At 43.5% G+C, this 17362-nt stretch overlaps 1 protein-coding gene across 2 annotated transcripts in view; it reads right to left on the reverse strand.

Annotated features, from left to right (window-relative positions):
* Positions 1–3740: 3740 nt before the first annotated feature.
* The window catches only part of Zp2 (zona pellucida glycoprotein 2), a 19413-nt gene continuing 5791 nt past the window's right edge, over positions 3741–17362 (reverse strand). Inside the window, exons 7-18 of one of the 2 annotated variants that reach the window (XM_021168475.1) lie at positions 16722–16883; positions 15343–15439; positions 15058–15242; positions 14231–14357; positions 12959–13140; positions 12779–12870; positions 12557–12681; positions 12228–12417; positions 10969–11104; positions 10791–10887; positions 10404–10481; positions 3741–3961 (exon numbers count right to left, since the gene is read on the reverse strand). In XM_021168475.1, coding sequence (XP_021024134.1) covers positions 3915–3961; positions 10404–10481; positions 10791–10887; positions 10969–11104; positions 12228–12417; positions 12557–12681; positions 12779–12870; positions 12959–13140; positions 14231–14357; positions 15058–15242; positions 15343–15439; positions 16722–16883 — 1518 coding nt within the window. In that variant the 3' untranslated portion in view covers positions 3741–3914. Of the gene's footprint in view, positions 3962–9422; positions 9613–10403; positions 10482–10790; positions 10888–10968; positions 11105–12227; positions 12418–12556; positions 12682–12778; positions 12871–12958; positions 13141–14230; positions 14358–15057; positions 15243–15342; positions 15440–16721; positions 16884–17362 lie in introns of those variants that run through there. The other variant, XM_021168474.1, reaches the window with a different exon arrangement.

Genomic DNA, 17362 nt, shown 5'->3' on the forward strand with positions numbered 1-17362 from the left:
AAAAAAAAAAAAAAAAAGAATCTTCAAAGGCTGGGGACACGGGATGGCTGTGGGTTTGACTTACACTAGGCCAAAGGGGATGAAGATCTTTCTTGTGTGGACATCTAGAGGTGTTGGTTGGTTGGTTGGTGTAGGTGGAAAAGAAAAGGAGAACACAAAGCTGACATCTAGATATTTAGCTCTAACCAGTGGAAGGTGATAGCTAGTGGTACTATTTCCTGAGATGGGGACTATGTGGAAAAGCCTACATCCCAGATTGCCCCTATTAGTCCAGCTATGTCATCTGACACCAAGAAGATGTTCCAAGTAGATTGCTGGCTTAGAGCAGGGTCTCAGCTGGGACACAAGATTTGGGCATATTTACAGTGCTTTGCGCAACCCATCCGGGGAGGCTTCTCAGCTACTAGGCAAGAGCTTTTCAAAACACATTTCTGATTATGTAAACACTCTTGCTCCAGACTCAGCCAAGTTCAAATGCTTTTCCACAGCACTTAGAAGCACTAGACCCTCCTGTTCACGAGCAGATCAATTGTTTTCCTCAGCCTGCTTATTCTTCTTAAGCATCAGCATTTAGTTCACAGAAAGGGAGCCAAGGTTTGGCGATTAAGTGACTCGCTGAATTCATCCAGGAAACACAGCATCTAAATCAAGACTAGGTTAACTTAGCCTCATGCCACAGAAGCTGCTGGCCTTTTATATACAATCCAAAGAATAGCTCACTGGAAAGGTGACCAGGGCCCACACAAGAGAACTTTAGCTTTACACAGTAAATGATTTTATCTTTCTGTCCAGAAGAGTTTGTTTTGTTTAGCTTTGAGCACTTGCTGTGTGCTGAGTGCTGTCTTCAGTCTGCATGCTTCCAGTCAGTGCAAACTCCTGTCCACTTTAAAGGCAAGGAAGTGGAAAGGTTGAGATCTTTGGCTGCCTAAGAGCAGTTTGGGAAGTGGGACTCAAACACAGGTTGCCTGCTTGAAAAACTCACCCCTGGAACCAGTATGAGTTCCTCTACCTGCCCTTGAGGCCTTCTGGGGTAGGTATGTGTTCCCAGGCATGTGAAGTTCCCAGGCAGTGGAGTGTCCATGACCTTTGTTGTTATGTAGAATGGCTCCAGGGGTCACTGGTTTCATATTGTAAATGTTTAGTTTCCCATGGAGTAGTGCCCATAATAGCAGTGTGTCAAAAACCATCTCTTTGTGGCTTCCATTGAAACCATGGGTGCTGGAGCTTCCACACCTGGAGATGGAGAGAGAGAGAGAGAGAGAGAGAGAGAGAGAGAGAGAGAGATCCTCCCCCACTCATCCAAAGTTTGTTTTTAAGCCAGTAGAGGGAGCCAACATCACAGCCAACTGAAGCCAGCCACCAGATCACAGACCAGCTGTGAAAGCAGAGTGACTGAGTGACTGGCCCTGCTTTGACTGTGGCAGGCACAAGGTGAGCTTTGGCATCGCCTACTCCCCGGAGAAGCCAGGTGAAAAGCATCTTCTCCACCATGCCTGATGTCATCAGCAAGCCTGAGACCCAGAGAGGACAACAGTTGACCCAGGGCCATGCTGCAAGTCTGCAGTAGCCAGTCTCAAACCCAGGTCTCCAGTCTATAACACTGACTTTGTGTCATGTTTCCTGACTCCTGAATTCAGGAGCTAAGACACTGCAGTACTATCTGCTCTGAACCAAGCTTCTTTTCGCAGTTGGTCCTTGGTTTCTGTGGGTTGGTTCTGTGTCCTTGGATTCAACCAAGCATGGATGGAGAGTATCTGAAAGAAAAGTGTGCCTGTGCTAGACATTCACAGGCTTTTGATTGTTATTTCCTAGTTGATACAAGAAGCCTTTACATAGCACTCACAGTTATTGGGTCTTAAAATCACTAAGTAATGAGGTATGTGCAGGTTTTATACTGATATGGCTTCTTCTATAAGAGTGTGGTGTGACTTTATCTGGAGAAACATGAGACAATGTCTACTCCCAGATATGACATAACTGTTACTTCTAGGGGTTTGGATTGGGTTCGTTTTCTCTGCCAATTAAAGAATTAAAAGGCAGGAAAAAAAAAAAACTTGAGAACTGCAGGAAGCAGCAGAAGAAATCTGAGACTCAGCTGGTGAAGAAAGAATTTTATTAAAGGTGAGAAAATTTGAGCACACGCGCGCGCGCGCACACACACACACACACACACAGCAGACCAGTCTGATAAGTTCAAGGTCTGGTTAAACAAAGTTGTGGGTCTATCAGCATCCCTTTGTTTAAACTGACCAACTCTAAATTAAGGAAAGGAGAATACCCCATCCCCATTCCAGCTAACCAAAGACCCTTAAAGCCCCCAGCCCCTCAGGCTTCAGGAGAGGGGTGTGTGCGTGTGTGTGTGTGTGTGTGTGTGTGTGTGTGTTGGGGGATTACTGGCCAGAAAAGAAGCCCTCTAGGTCTTTGTCTCAAGCTGCTAGGTCTTTTTCACAGGTCAGGATGGTAAGGAAGAAGGCAGAAGTTTGCTATCTTTATTATTTATCTGTGCCCCCCCCCCATTGTCTGTCTAACTCCTAGTTCAATGGCAGACCAAGAATAATGATTAAAATACACTTTGCCCCTTCTTAGAATTGGGAACAAAACACCCATGGAAGGAGTTACAGAGACAAAGTTTGGAGCTGTGACGAAAGGATGGACCATCTAGAGACTGCCATATCCAGGGATCCATCCCATAATCAGCTTCCAAACGCTGACACCATTACACACACTAGCAAGATTTTGCTGAAAGGACCCAGATATAGCTGTCTCTTGTGAGACTATGCCAGGGCCTAGTCTCACAAACACAGAAAGTGGATGCTCACAGTCAGCTATTGGATGGATCACAAGGCCCCCAATGGAGGAGCTAGAGAAAATACCCAAGGAGCTAAAGGTGGAACAACAATATGAACTAACCAGTACCCCGGAGCTCTTGACTCTAGCTGCATATATATCAAAAGATGGCCTAGTTGGCCATCACTGGAAAGAGAGGCCCATTGGACTTGCAAACTTTATATGCCCTAGTACAGGAGAATGCCAGGGCCAAAAAGTGGGAATGGGTGGGTAGGGGAGTGTGGGGGAGGGTATGGGGGACTTTTGGGATAGCATTGGAAATGTAAATGAGGAAAATACCTAATAAAAATATTAAAAAAATAATAAAATAAAATAAAATAAAATAGCCATGCTTGTGAACCTGTGCATTTATTGGGGCTACTTAAAGGAGCAAGGATGAGGGATTGTGTGCAGGAGCATGGGTGGCTCAAAGGCAACTTCATCATTTAAAAGCACATCTCAGTGTGGGTGGCGAGAGTCACATCAGTGGCATCCCTGGAGCTCACTGCCCAAACAGTCATCTCCGTGAAAGAGTCTGTCTCCCCTGGCAATTGTTCCAGCTTGTACAGCCTTGGAAAGGGGCCTTGTGTGATCAGTAACTTTATGAGGTTCCTTTAGCTTCTTTCTCTAAGATGGGACAAGTAAGCTACATTTCCCATCAAATCTCTTCCCTGCAGAAGTATTGGTGAGAATCAAAGGACAAACACAGCCAGATCCGGTTCTCTAAGGCTTTGAAAGGGCTGCACCAAAAGTGAAAGCTACTCTTATTTTTTGACTATACAATTTGCTTATTAATCAGAAGAAACACAATAATTAAATGTTTTTATATGTATTTTTCTGTGTGTTTTATATGTATTGTTTTAAAAGATTTGTTACATGGGCTTTCTTGTAAAAACTGAAGTTCTTTGTTTAATCCAGAGGATAATTTTATTAGAGTTTAAAGACAAACAGCAAGGTGGGCGAGCTATAAATCTCAGCAGCTTCCTGAGGGGAGGAGAACAGAGAGAAGGGGACAGGAGAACCTCAGTTAAACCAGAATAGAGGTGGGCCACATGGTGGATCATCAGCTACTTGGTAGGGAGGGGGCTTTAGAAAAAGGTACCACAGTAGCAGGAAAAGCACATTTCGTTAGCATCTGAAAGAAAAAGACAAGAAAAGTGAAAGGAGTAATTTCATCTTTGCAGGTCCTGGAGCTCTTCAAGTAATAAGTATCATGTTTCTTTTTAAAATCAAGACCCCGTAGTCTGTCACTAAACTGGAAACCCAGAGATGAGTGCTTCTTGGGTTGATTCGGGCCACACAAGGAACTCATTAAGGATCTCGGCCCCTTAGGTTTCTGCCTCTCATTCCCAGTGTCCCTAGGTTTGTTTCCTCTTGGACACAAGAGGGCTGCTACAGCCAGGAATCACAATGTCCCATAATCACATTCAAAAGCAGACAGAAAAAGCAGGGGGTGCAGTGTGTGTGTGCTGTGTAAGATAGGAAGGAAAGACAGAGATTGTGTGTTATGCTGTATAAGATAGGAAGGAAAGACAGAGACACCCCCCCACTACTTTCCTCTTACATCTCGTTATATGCAACTATAGACTTCATTCACCTCTAAACTGCAGGCAGGGGGAAGCTTTATCTTAGGCTAGTCAGGAAACACCCCGAGGGATGCTATTCTGTGCCAGAAGAAAGGCAAGGTTCTCTTAGCAGGGAAGTCTGGCGGGGTCGAGCAGGGAAAGGCAAGCAGATCTGTTTTGATTAAACCCTATACTTTCTGCCCCAGAGCTCCTTTCTTAGGTTTTCTTCTGTTTATTCTCAAAGGGTGGATCTTTAAGTGCTACAATTGAAGACTCTCCAAGAGTCCTAAGGGTTAAATATCAGGTAGGTTCCTTCTTCAGGGCCTTAAAATGTCTAAGTCTGGTCTCTGGCGAAGATCAGGTTTTTGGATTAAGAGGCTACTCAGGCTCTGCCTCTCTGTAGCAGACCCTGCCCCGCCCCCATCACAGCTGCTGTTAAAGGAAACACAATCATCCCGTGGGGACTAACTTTAACTCTGATCCTCACTTCCTGGAAAGCTTCTCAGGTAACCAGACCCCAGGAGAGGAAGAGCCCAAGGCTGTGACCTTGCAGCTGAAAGGCCTTTCTCCCACACTCAGAGAAACCCGAGTACATGAAGGTGCTAAGAGCTACTCTTTTAATACATGCGCGGGCCCTTCCCTACATTCTGAATCAGTAAGGAGAGACCCCTGATTTGTTGATGGGCCTGAACTTTTCCCATCATGCTGTCCGAGTGGTACTGCTACTAATAATTCTCTTAGTAAATCTTTTACTCAGAAAGACAAACTGACTTCATGTTCCTCTCTCCAACCAAGACCCAGTATCCTCTTCCTCCATCTTTAAAATGCTCCACTCCAGTCTCTGATCTCACTTCCCTTTTCCCACAGTCAGACTTCCTCTTATAGGGGTGAGTGTGGTTCTACTCATGTTCTACTTCAATAACCCAGGTACTTGCCACACCTCAACCTTCTTAAGTTTATCACCGCAGCAAAGTCCTTCTTGCCATTCACAGGTCCCAGGGATTAGCACACAGATATCACTGGGGCCACCATTTATCCTCCCATGTTGCTTACACATCCTCAGGCCCAGTCCTTCAGGATGTATTTAGTGGGTGAAGGACAGGGCATCTGTACTTGTAAAATATGCATCTAAGGGCCTATGGTGTTAGTCATCCTATAGGAATGTATTGTCTCTGAGGTTTTGTTTAGAGTTATTACTGTCAGTATCCTGGTGTTTAGATGCTCCAGGCTTGGCCAGGCAGCTTTGTACCAATACATTATTATCTCATTAAATGCTTCCCTGCTCCCCTGCCACAAGATTAGGACATTGACATGGATTGGCAGTGTAGAAACAGGCATAGAGATTGTTCTGTCTGCTCAAGGCCACACAATTATCAGGATATATATATATATATATATATCCCTAACCTTCATATTCTGAAATTGTGTGTACCCAAGTAAACTATAGTAGCCACAGAACAGGTCAGGGAAGGAAAGTTGGGGGCCTCTTTGTACAGTACACAAGCCCATTCCCAGCCCCGGCACCCTTCACTGTCAGAACCACCAAAGAACCTTTTATCCTTTTTCTGACACCTGTTTTACAATCACAACCCATCGCTACCCAGTTAGGCAGGTCGCAACCCCAGTGTGGATGAAAGAGCAGCCTTTGGGGGTTTAAGCTCAATTCCTTGCCCACACACTTACTCTCTGAATAGGCTGCCTCCCCCACATACCGTAGGATGTGTACTTTCAAAAGTTGAGAACCCGACGTGAATCTATTGCTCCTTGTACTTGTTCCAGGCTACCATGGCAACAAGTGTTCATCTGAGCAGCTGCTCCAGGCAAGTTCTGCTTTAGTACTGTGGCAAACACTTCAGAAGGGAGTTTGCTGTAGAGAGGTCCAGAAGCCCACGAGATCTTGATGCCAACACACATGGGCCAACTTGAAGGCCAGGGTCTACCAAGAGCTTAAGGGACTGTGCCATCCTGAGTGATTATAAGGTCTGAGTAACTCATGTTAGCATTTCCAGTGATTTTTTTTTTTTCTAATTTGTGGGCCATGAGCCATTAGAGGGTGGATTGGTTTCCCTTAGCAGCTTCAGCAACATAAACTTAGTAGGTTCTACTCTGGAGTCAAACTCAGAAGTGCAAACTGGGGCAGTAGAGCTGATTCTGGAGGCTCCACCACGGTTCCTCACCTGTTCCTCTGTTAGAGGCTACCTGGGCTCCTTGGCTTGTAACCCTGCAGCACTTAGATTTTGGCTATCAGTGTCATATCTTCTCAGAGCCCAGGTCTTCTGTGTCTTCTTTTTTAGGACTTAGTGATTGCCAACCTGCCTCATCCAGCCATATGAAAACCATCTATCGCATCTATGAATTCCATGTCTCCATGGAACTTACCAAAACCAGTACATACTGATTTGCTTTTAGATCAAAATGTGGACATGAGGTGCCAGAGCCAGCTTATTTTTGCATTTGCTGTGCCAGCTGCTATTGAAATTAGTGTTCATTTTGCTATTAAAATCAGTGTTCATTTTAATGTCATTTAAAGGGCACAGCACATGAAAGTTTTATTTCTGATTCAAATATGCAGCAGAGTAGAGATATCACACAGAAAAGTTTGCATCTAAGATCAATTCTTGCTTTATCTTTAATTTCTTATACCCTTATAAGCTCGGGTCCTAAGAATGGCTTTGATGACTTGAACTTCTAACTCCTGGCCTCTGGACACACCAGGCCTTCCACACAGTGTAAGTGCAGGTTTTCTCATGCCAGGATGTTTTACTCTGCACAACTCTAACAAAATGATTTGAGAAGAAAGGCTGTGGTGGTCTGAGGTATTCCTAGCTCCTGTGAGCACTTGGCCCATCTGGTAGCATTGTTTCTGTACATGGTGAAAAGCTTATAATGTGAGGCCTTGCTGAGCAGAACAGTCCTGCAAGGAGCACACCTCCGAAGGCTACCCTTGGTCATGGGTTCCTTCACTGTCCTCAATGACGCTAGGTCTTCCTCTGACACATGCCTCTTCTGTCATGATATCCTGCCCAAACACCAACTTTAACTTTGGAAACTCAAGCCAAAATAAATCTGTCCTCTTACACTTCCCCCATTGTCACAGCTATGCAAAGTCCAACAGAGTATGTTGGAAGAGAATTCAACCCAAAGCTTGAGACCTACAATGTACTACAAAATAGATATGCTTTGACCTCAGGTTAGGTTTAGAAAATCTCAACAGCATAAGTGATGGTCAAGGAGTTTAAATTATATTTTATTTCCTGGCTTGAACAAATATGTAGTGGGCTTTTGTGTTGGTTAGTTTGTCAACTTGACACATGTAGAGTCATCTGGTAAGAGGGAACCTTGGGAGTATATCAGTTGGCCTGTAGGCTAGTCTGTGGGAACATTTTCTTGATTGATGCCTGGTGGGGGAGGACCCAGCCCACTACACGCAGTGTCACCTCTGGGCAGGTGGTGCTGGGTACTTAGAAAGCAGACTAAGCAAGCCACGAGGAGCAAGTAGTGCTCTTCACTGGCCTCTGCTTCTGCCCTTACTCAGGCTTCCCTCAATGATGGAATGTGATAGGAAATATAATCCAAATACCTCCCCACCCTTAGCAGAAATTTGAACCTCTTCCCAATTACAGAGATTAAAAATGTTTTTTGGAGGGGGGGGGGATCATATTTTCTAGTAAAAGGACACAGATGAATTTGTTAGGTATGTGAAAGGTGACTGAGCTCTAGCATTAGGTCAAGACTGGTCATGTGCATAACTTTTTCCAAGCATCCTGGGGCAAACTAGGGTGCCTCCAGAAGAGAGCCTCATGAGTGAGGAGCCGAGCACAGTGGAGATGGTGACTAGACTCAGGCTCAGTGTAGAGCCTAGATACCAGCAGTGTTGTAATCACACTGAAGATGGACCCCACCTCACAGAATTCCTTTCCTTCTCCCCCACAGCCCCCAGAGGACCCCACCTCACAGAATTCCTTTCCTTCTCCCCCACAGCCCTCAGAGACAGATTTTCAAATGGGAGTCATAGGGATACAACTCAATCATTTTAAAGTTTCAGACGTCTTATTTCAGGGAGTTGCTTGAGTTAGGAAATAATTTACTGTGAACAATCTTTCCTTAAAGGAATATTTTTGGTCAAATGATTAAGAATGGTATATTTTGATTGTTTCCACCAAAAATACACATGTCAAGCTTTGGCATCGAGAGGTGCTGTGGACATTTAAGTTGTTAGGCCATGGAGGATGACCTCCTCAAGAGCTGGGTCTTCTTCCTGGCTCCAGATGTGATCAGTTGCTGGCACATATTCCCACCATCCCCTACATGATGGGACCATCCAGGCTCGGACTTGAGCATCAACAGGAAGGTGGAAAACAATCCCAAATCATCCCCAAAGCCTCTGTATTTAAGTACCCCACAAGTGGTATTTCACTTTTGTGATAAAGTTAGACACAAGTGGTTTTCTACTCCTTCTATCCCAATCCTGTGTCCAAGTAAGGGACTCAAACACAGAGGACTCCTAAGTGTACTGTCAGGTGGGCTGCAGCTAAGCCCTATTGAACATACATAACATGTGTCAGGTATAAGACTAAGGGAGGCACAGAGTCTCAGATAGGAGATTTACTTTCTCTTGTTCAAGTTGATAAATGCCTGCCCAGGGATTGTGAACAGGTCCCAGATCTAAAAAATGATTGAAGGTAGTGATTCTTAAATATTTTTCTACTCTTAAAACAGAAGGCAACAGACTGGAAAGATGGAGAGATGGCTCAGCCAGAAAGTGCTTGTCTGGCAAGCATGAGAATCCGAGTTTGAGCTCCATGTGGTCTTTGTTTTTAAAGGCCACTCTCAGTGGAACACACCATATTACTGATGCTAGGGAGAGACAAGCAGATATCTGTGGCTCTTTGGTAAGCTAGTCTGGCCTACTTGGCAAGTTTCAGGCCCATGAAACCACTTCTTTCTCTCCACAAAAGAAAAAATAGTGCCTAAATACTGGCCTTACCCAAGTGCACATACAATTACACACATGAACGTGTAAGACAAGAGTTTAACTGCAGTCTCTTTATTTGCAAGTCCAATCAGTGATGGAACCTTATAGTTCTTTTCTTATACAGGTAACAGATGAAGCCTAGAATGACAGCTGAGCCCACTAGTGCAGCCACAGCGCCCAATGTTTTAGAAGCAATATCCTTGGCAATAATATCCTTGGTAATCTCAGAGCTGCCGGGGTCAACACCTACAAAGAAAGCAGGTATTCAAGTCATAAGTTCAGACTGAGCCCTTCTGTAAAACAAGTGAGCTCCATCACTTGTTTTTGGAAGTTTGTAGTAGAATACAGCCTTACCTTCTTCACTCTATTGACATCTCTATCCTCCCCTGCTCCACACCCCCTCTTCTATTATAACCGTTTGCTCTTCCCATCTCAAGCCAGATTGGCCAATACCTAGAGAGAGCCTAAAAGTCTAAGCTTTGACTAATACAATGTCCCAAAGTTAGTTATTCCTGGGTGTGAGATGTCACAAGGCAGTTGGCTAGAGATTTAAGATAGCTTAATTTTACATTCTAGGCCTGGAGTTGAGAGTAATCTCCTGTGGATTTCAGTTTGGCAGAAGTTAGAGGAATATTCATGCTTGTCAACCTACCAGCCTACAACCTGTAAACAATATACACCGAATTTCTTGGTATGGTAGGCAACAATTCTCTGAAAAGATCTAGTGTGGCATTAAGAATCCATTATGACATCTAGCATCAAAGTAGAATTGGGAGAAGGATCACCATGGGTTGTTAGCAAGACCATGGCTAAGAGCCCCATGCATCCTTCATGGTTATAGCAAGGCTATAGAGTAAGTCTATCAGTAGGTAATGGACACAGTCCTGCTGGTGTCAAGATTTTCTGGAGAGCACACAAAAGGTTCAAGGGAAGGGAACTTACTTTACTTTTTGTCTAGTTTTATCATTAAACATGTATTTCTGGCAGAAAAACCTAAAACCTTGCATTCAGAAGTATCCCAGACTCTAAATCTGTACCTTTAGATGAAGAGACATCTGACAGCAAGAGAATAGGTCCTGGAAGGCTAACCGTCATTGTGTCTTCTTTGCTGGCCTCTGTGGTGGGAGACAAGATCATCAAGGTTATGTCCGACACAGGCATTCATGGAGTCCCTAGCAGATGCTCCATGGAGTATCCTGTTACATGGATCCCATTTGTCTGTCATGGAGAGATTCTCAAAGGATGGGTTCATCAGGCTACACGAGAACCTGTACATCTCAGGATGCCACACTAGTGAAAGATGACTGGGTGGAGATGTTCTCCACCTAATCCCAAGAAACAAGTTATTACCATCCCAAAATGTACTCAATTCTAGAAAAATCAAGGCTTGCTTTGAGCAACAAGACCAAGGATTGAATTTTTACCTCGTTTGCTCCTCAGTGATGCAGGGCAAGTCACAGAGCACAGAGGGGAGTCAAGAGAGACTTGGTTACAGATCAAGGCACTGCAGTGGAAGTAGATCTGGAAGAGGAGGAAGACAGCATCAGGAGGAATCCATGCACTCACTGTCAACCTGCCCCATGTGACTTCTTGATCACCTACCAGGCTGGAGAGCCCCCGTGCCTCTGACACAAAGGCAAAAGTCTTCACATCAAACCTCTGGTAGTGACCGGAATGGGCTGCAGAGGAGCCAGCTGGGTGGAAAGTAGTGCGGTAGTTGTCCATTTCATATTCACAGCTAGGAAACAGGCACCAGGATGGGGGCATCAGTAACAGGATCCCGCACATTGTACCCATTTACACATGGTGAGCTACATGTAAACATAGATGCAGCATAGAGGTCTCACATCTACCAGTGACTGTTTTACTTACATTCTTCTGACTGGACCTAGCCATCAATAATCACAAAGTTCCAAGTTATGTAGAACACTTGTATTCTTCTATATAATGTAAATGCACATTTGTTTAACAAGTGAACAGATTCAGCAACAGATTCAAGTTGTAACCACACTCCTATTGTGTGTGTGTTCATGTTACTTAAGATACCAACTTATTACCCTATTAGTAGTTTCTATTATGTCCTAGGTAGTAACTGTTTGCAACAGAAGTAGAGTCTTGGTCATTCTGTTTTACACACTAGCAGGTAATGATAGCATTAAGGATGAAAAGAACTAAAGGCATGAAGACTTACATAGAGGGATAAGCGATCGGCGCTGGCCTCATGGAGAAGGGATGCTTGGGCAAATCTTCAAAGGTGAAGGGATGGGTTGTGTGATTGAATGGGTCTGGATGTGCTCAAGGCAGGAGTTGAACTGCAGGCTGGAGCCTTGTGATATATTCCCACAAAGTTAAGAAAGCTAACATATAGCTCTTTGCAGGTAAGAAACCTTGGAGGATACATTTTAGGCAGAGCGGAGAGGGCAAACACTATAGCCCAAAGCACTGTAATATTTGTTTAGAGTCAAGTAGAACTTTTCATCTGGATTCTACCACTTACTGTCAAAGTAACTCCTGTAAGGCTTAGATTCCCTCAGAGTGGCAGCTAATGTTCCTCAGGTAATGGGATGGATACATGACAGCCTGGCATATGGTAGGCGTTCAGTAAACAGACACTAGAATTCTCATGATAAAGATGCAATAGAGCCAGGCTCTTTGGAGAGACGCCCATTCCGTAGGACTTCAGGGTGATAGATAAGCAGTGTGAGCTACCTAAATTAGACCAAGCGCTGATGACTACAAACAAGGATTAATTCAGGGAATTCATGATCAAAGTCTCCTTTAAGTCTCAGGAGGATGATTTTCAATCCCTAGTAAGTTCTGATGTTGGGCCTGAGCAACCCTGTGGTGTAGGGAGTACATACCCATCCAGGACAATCTGCCACTGGGGCACAGAGGTCGGGTCCTCAGACGAAGTTGCCCAGCAGTCATCTAAGACCAGCTTGATGTTGGGATCGTTCCTGTTCAAAACCGTCACTTCCATGTAGATTGGCTGGCGGAGGTACCTCACTAGAGGGTACTCATCCTTCCTATAAGGTCGTTGGTAGGATTTGTCTGCAATTAACAGAAACTTTTCAGGACTGAGGTGCAGGCTGGCTGCAACATCCATTAGGCTGACAGCACTAGATAGTGCATTTTAGGAGAAAGTCCCCCAAAAGGGTTTCATCCATTAGCTCAAGTTGCGACACCTCACCTGGGTATGTTTGTAGGACCAACACCAGTGGGCCTGGCTTTACAAAGGCCTCTGGAGAAGAATGACCTTTGATATGGGCATTTAGTAGCATACTGTCTCTGATGTAATAGCATCTTACTGTCATCCTAGAAAAATGTGGGTAGATATGAATCATGTTAACAAAAATCCCTGTAGTTAAAGCTGAAGTTTTTATTTTAAAGACAAATAGAAATTGTATCACACCTGAACTCGCTGTTTCTGAATATAATGTTGGAGGGTGGGTTTTCCCAGAGAGCATGTATTTCATTCTCATAGATGACTTTATCACCTTCAAACTTCAATGTTGGAATATTAAAGAAAGTCGGTCAACAAAACACTTACTTTAAAAGAAGTCTTACCTTCTTACCATAAGTTGCTACTCACTTTCTGTCTTGTTCCACATCCATTCAGAGGTATGTGAAACCTTGCAAGCCCCAGAGACTGGACCTTGAAAATAGGCTGGCAAGAGGAATTTCCCACCAGGAGGGTGTCCAGGTTCAGTGCGGGTTTTGTTTGGTGACTGTAGACCTCAAAGTCCATAAACCCATCCTGTGCACACAGTTCATCTGTAAGTGGACAGCAGCAGAGGTTTAGAGAAAATTAAGCTCACCCTGTGACATTACCTGTCAGCCTTAAAGTATGAATCCAGCAACTAAGTTAGAGTTCTCTTATGTCTTTGTTTGGGCAAACACTGATGGACCAGCTTGAGTTACAAGAGGTATGTAAGTTACCACAATCAGTGTCACCGTCATGCAGATCAGAAGACATGGAAAGAAGGGTCACAGGTGGTGAAGCCAGTGAGGACAACCCTGATAAAGGATTAAATCTGGGTTGGGTATAAAGTTCTAGGTTTCACTGTGTCCCCTTTCCAAGTCTTGAATTTCAGATTTTTTTCTTTTTCTTTTTCTTTCTTTCTTTTTTTTTTTTTTTTTTTTTTTTGAGACAGGGTTTCTCTGTGTAGCTCTGGCTGTCCTGGAACTCACTTTGTAGACCAGGCTGGCCTCAAACNNNNCCTGCCTCTGCCTCCCAAGTGCTGGGATTAAAGGTGTGTGCCACCACCGCCCAGCTTCAGATTTTTAAACTAAGGAAGCCCAACTGATAAGCTATTAAGCCATTTTAAAAATCCAACAGAACCCTGAAACCTAGAACTGAGGGTTCCGAGCACTTTGGTAAGGCATACTCGGACTGGATTTACTAATCCCAGGCAAATTGAGGAGAAACGGAGAAGGCAGCTTTCAATGATTGGCCTGACCTGCTAGAGATGAGGGAGTAAAGAGAAGCGAGGTCCAGCTAGAGAAAATGTTCACTCAGGAATCCTTTTCAGAGTCTAAAGGAGTCTCAGGAACTCTAGAAAGTTTTAACTAGAAACTTGAAGCCATTGTCCCTGGATTGGGGATTCTGATACCTAAACCCAGTATAAGAAGATTTCCTTAATTCAGCAGTCACACAGTGATCTCCACTCATGAATGTTTGAGAATGAATGATACCACCACTTGAGCCCCCATCCTAGAACTTAAACTGCTATCTCTGATAGGATTCATCTCTTGACTCATGAACATGAAGCAGATTCTTGATGTCCGTTATATTTTCCCACATGCATTAAAAGGAGCAAAACAAACAAAAAGCCATATAATTTTGATTACAAAACATGCTTACCTATAGAGACTGGTGACTCACAGTGGCACTCAGGATCTATCACTGTGGATAGCATGTTCCCTTGGAAGTAAAAGGTCAGCTTGAGTGAAGAGAGGTAGAACTGGTAGAATGGACATTTTTCAGAGGGCTGGAACGAGAGAATGTCAAGTAGCTACCTCAGGAAGCAGGAGTCCCTGGACACTTGCAGAGCATACTTCAAATTCACCTAGTTTCCTTCTGAGCCAAAACAAAAGAGATGCCACTTCCTCATATCAGATTCTTCTCTAGGCAGAGGCTTATTGCTTTAAACTCGTGTCTTAAAGTACCCAGTTGCTTCATGTTCTTTGTACTATTAGTCACTAAAGCTTTAATTAACAAATCAAAGAATAGTGGAACCCCTTGCTAAACCCAAGAAGGGACTCAAAAGAACTTCACAGAGGTTACAAAATACTATTGCTAAGCACAACCTCACATTCTGTCCCTGCATCCATCAAGCCTCAGGACAACTGGGTACCCTTTTGTTTGGATCAAGTTAATCTGATTTATGTATGCATGTATGTATGTGTATATATATGTATATATGGATATGGAAGGTTCATAATTGTCTCATGGGTATCTTGTACTTGTCAAATGAACTGAGAAAAATCTAGGACAGTATCTACGTGCAGAAGTTAAATCAATGGTATTGGAGAGACCCGTTCTTGAAAAGTCATGTAAAGTGATCAAGGTTATTTAAATCCATCACTCTAGCAAGTAGGCTTTATGGGCAAGTCATGAGTTGTATCATATCACCCACAAGATTACTTCAGAAGGCTCTTGTGGCATTCAGGGCATGATAACAAACATACTTTAGTTTTCAGGAGAGATTTTCTGAAATTCAATCTCAAGCCATTTGTTGCTTCTTTGTCAATTCCATTGGCATGCCATTGGTCCTCAGGGATGCTCCATTGTCCAAAGTCCACAGACTCTAGCTTCCCAGGAAATTCTGGTATAGTAAGAGTCATGTGTGTAGCATTACAAGCCACAGAAAGATCTATAGGAAACAGTCAACAGAATACCCATCATCATCAGCCTTGGTTAAACCCCAAGAACAATGATTCCCAGTGCTGAAGCTCTGCTCTCTCAGGCCTCACCTGGTGCGCAGATAGCGTGTGACGAGAAGATGATCTTCTGCCCAGTGGTTGAGAACAAGAGCTCCAGCTGCACAATATAGAGATAGCTGCTCTCTTGCTGGGGGTCAGAAGTTTGAAGGTATTAGATTGAATCTCTAGTAAAAGTCATATGCTCAAGCACTGGGTGTCACTTTAGCACAAATGAAGTATAGGTATTTTGTCCAATCACTTTCAAAGGGCTCTGATATTGACCTTGTCTTCTATAATGCCTAAAACTAGTGATGTCTATGGGTATGACCCATAGTGACCATTTCTAGGGAGACCACATCTAAAGAGACCACAGTAAGAACTGGCCATATTCCATGGCTATCTTGTAATGTTGGTCAGAATATTTACAGAGCTCAGGAATCCTATTATGCTCACGATGAAGCAAACTGTCTTTTATTAAAGTAATCAATGTATGAGCACTTTCCAGCACCTGTCCCAAGTATAGTCCTGGATGGCTTAACAGTGATGTATATCCTAAGAGGTATACCATTAAACAATTGACTTTGGGGGGTGGAGGTGAGGCAGTGTTTTTCTGTATAGTTCTGGCTGTCCTAGAACTCACTCTGTAGATCAGGCTGGCCTCGAACTCAGAAATCCACCCGCCACTGCCTCCCAAGTGCTGGGATTAAAGGCTTGCACCACCACTGCTCAACAACTATTGACTTTTACTGTAGACCATAGGACCATAAAACCTAGCTTTGCCATACCTAACATGTGACTGTGTGTATCTGAAGCTTCTGTGCTGCGGGTTCACATAGCACCAGTTCACATAGCACCAGTACCAACATGGGAAAGGCATTGCACTATAATGTTACTACAGCTATTATAACCAGGCAATGAAATGTTTAGTTCTACTTCAGTCTTTGGGACTACTGTCATATGGTCTACCACTGGCCTAAACCTTATGTAGAATGTGATAACATCAATGTAGTGTCTCATGAATGGTCTGGAAGACAAAGTAAAAAATGTCACCCAAACAGAACACATTAATTCTTAAGACTCACAAGAATACTCTTGCTCTATATTATAATTTGAATGTAAGTCTGTAAAAAGAAGGAAGCTTATATAGCAAGGCCCATGTCTCTTCTTCATCACATTCCTATCATTCAATGATGTGCTTGGTATTAGAACTTATAGGTTGTTTGTGACAGATTCTCACTATGTAATCTAGGCTGTCCTCAAACTCACAAGCTTCCTGCCTTAGCTTCCCAAGTGCTAGAACTACAAAAGTGTAAGCCAATCTACCCAGATAAATATACTTTAAGTTGGCGGTATTTACTTGAGAACATGGTTGAGCTCTTAAGAATATTGGCCATTTCCTTGATGGTGGTATAAAGGGGTTTCAAACCTACCACATAGTGAACTATTCCAGTAGCATTGGCTGGCACGTGGAGAGTTACTTTCTGGCTGTCAATCAGAAGATTAAATCCTTGTACTATGGCATCCTTCAAGGGCAGAATGTTGGCTCTTGTACCATTGCCAATCTTAACAATCCATCCCATCTCAGATACATTCTTCAAAATTCAAAAGACACAGAGATAAATGCAAGTGGTCCTCTGACCTACACTTGGCATGCCTACAACACTCATTCACCCATGCATGTATACATGCACAAACCAAACAAAAAGTGAGCATTGTTTAAAATACTGGAGTTTCTTTAACAATGGGAAGCCAGTGTTTTACAAAATTAAAGTGATCATAACCTTTAACATGAATTTAAGTATTAATATGGTTCATAAGTGAAGAATTTTATTTTTAGGATTAGAGAAATGGCTCAGTGAATACTTTCTCTTCCATAGGAACAAATTCAGTTCTCAGAACCCACCTTACACTAGCCATGAACTACATTTAACTCCAGTTACAGGTATTGGATACCTTCTGTCTTCTGTAGATACCACCTCACAAATGGCATACACTCAACACTCACATGAGAGAGAGAGAAGGGAGAGAGAGAGAGAGAGAGAGAGAGAGAAGGGAGAGAGAGAGAGAGAGA

This window comes from Mus caroli, chromosome 7 (assembly GCF_900094665.2).
Source record: "Mus caroli chromosome 7, CAROLI_EIJ_v1.1, whole genome shotgun sequence".
NCBI classification, from domain to species: domain Eukaryota; kingdom Metazoa; phylum Chordata; class Mammalia; order Rodentia; family Muridae; genus Mus; species Mus caroli.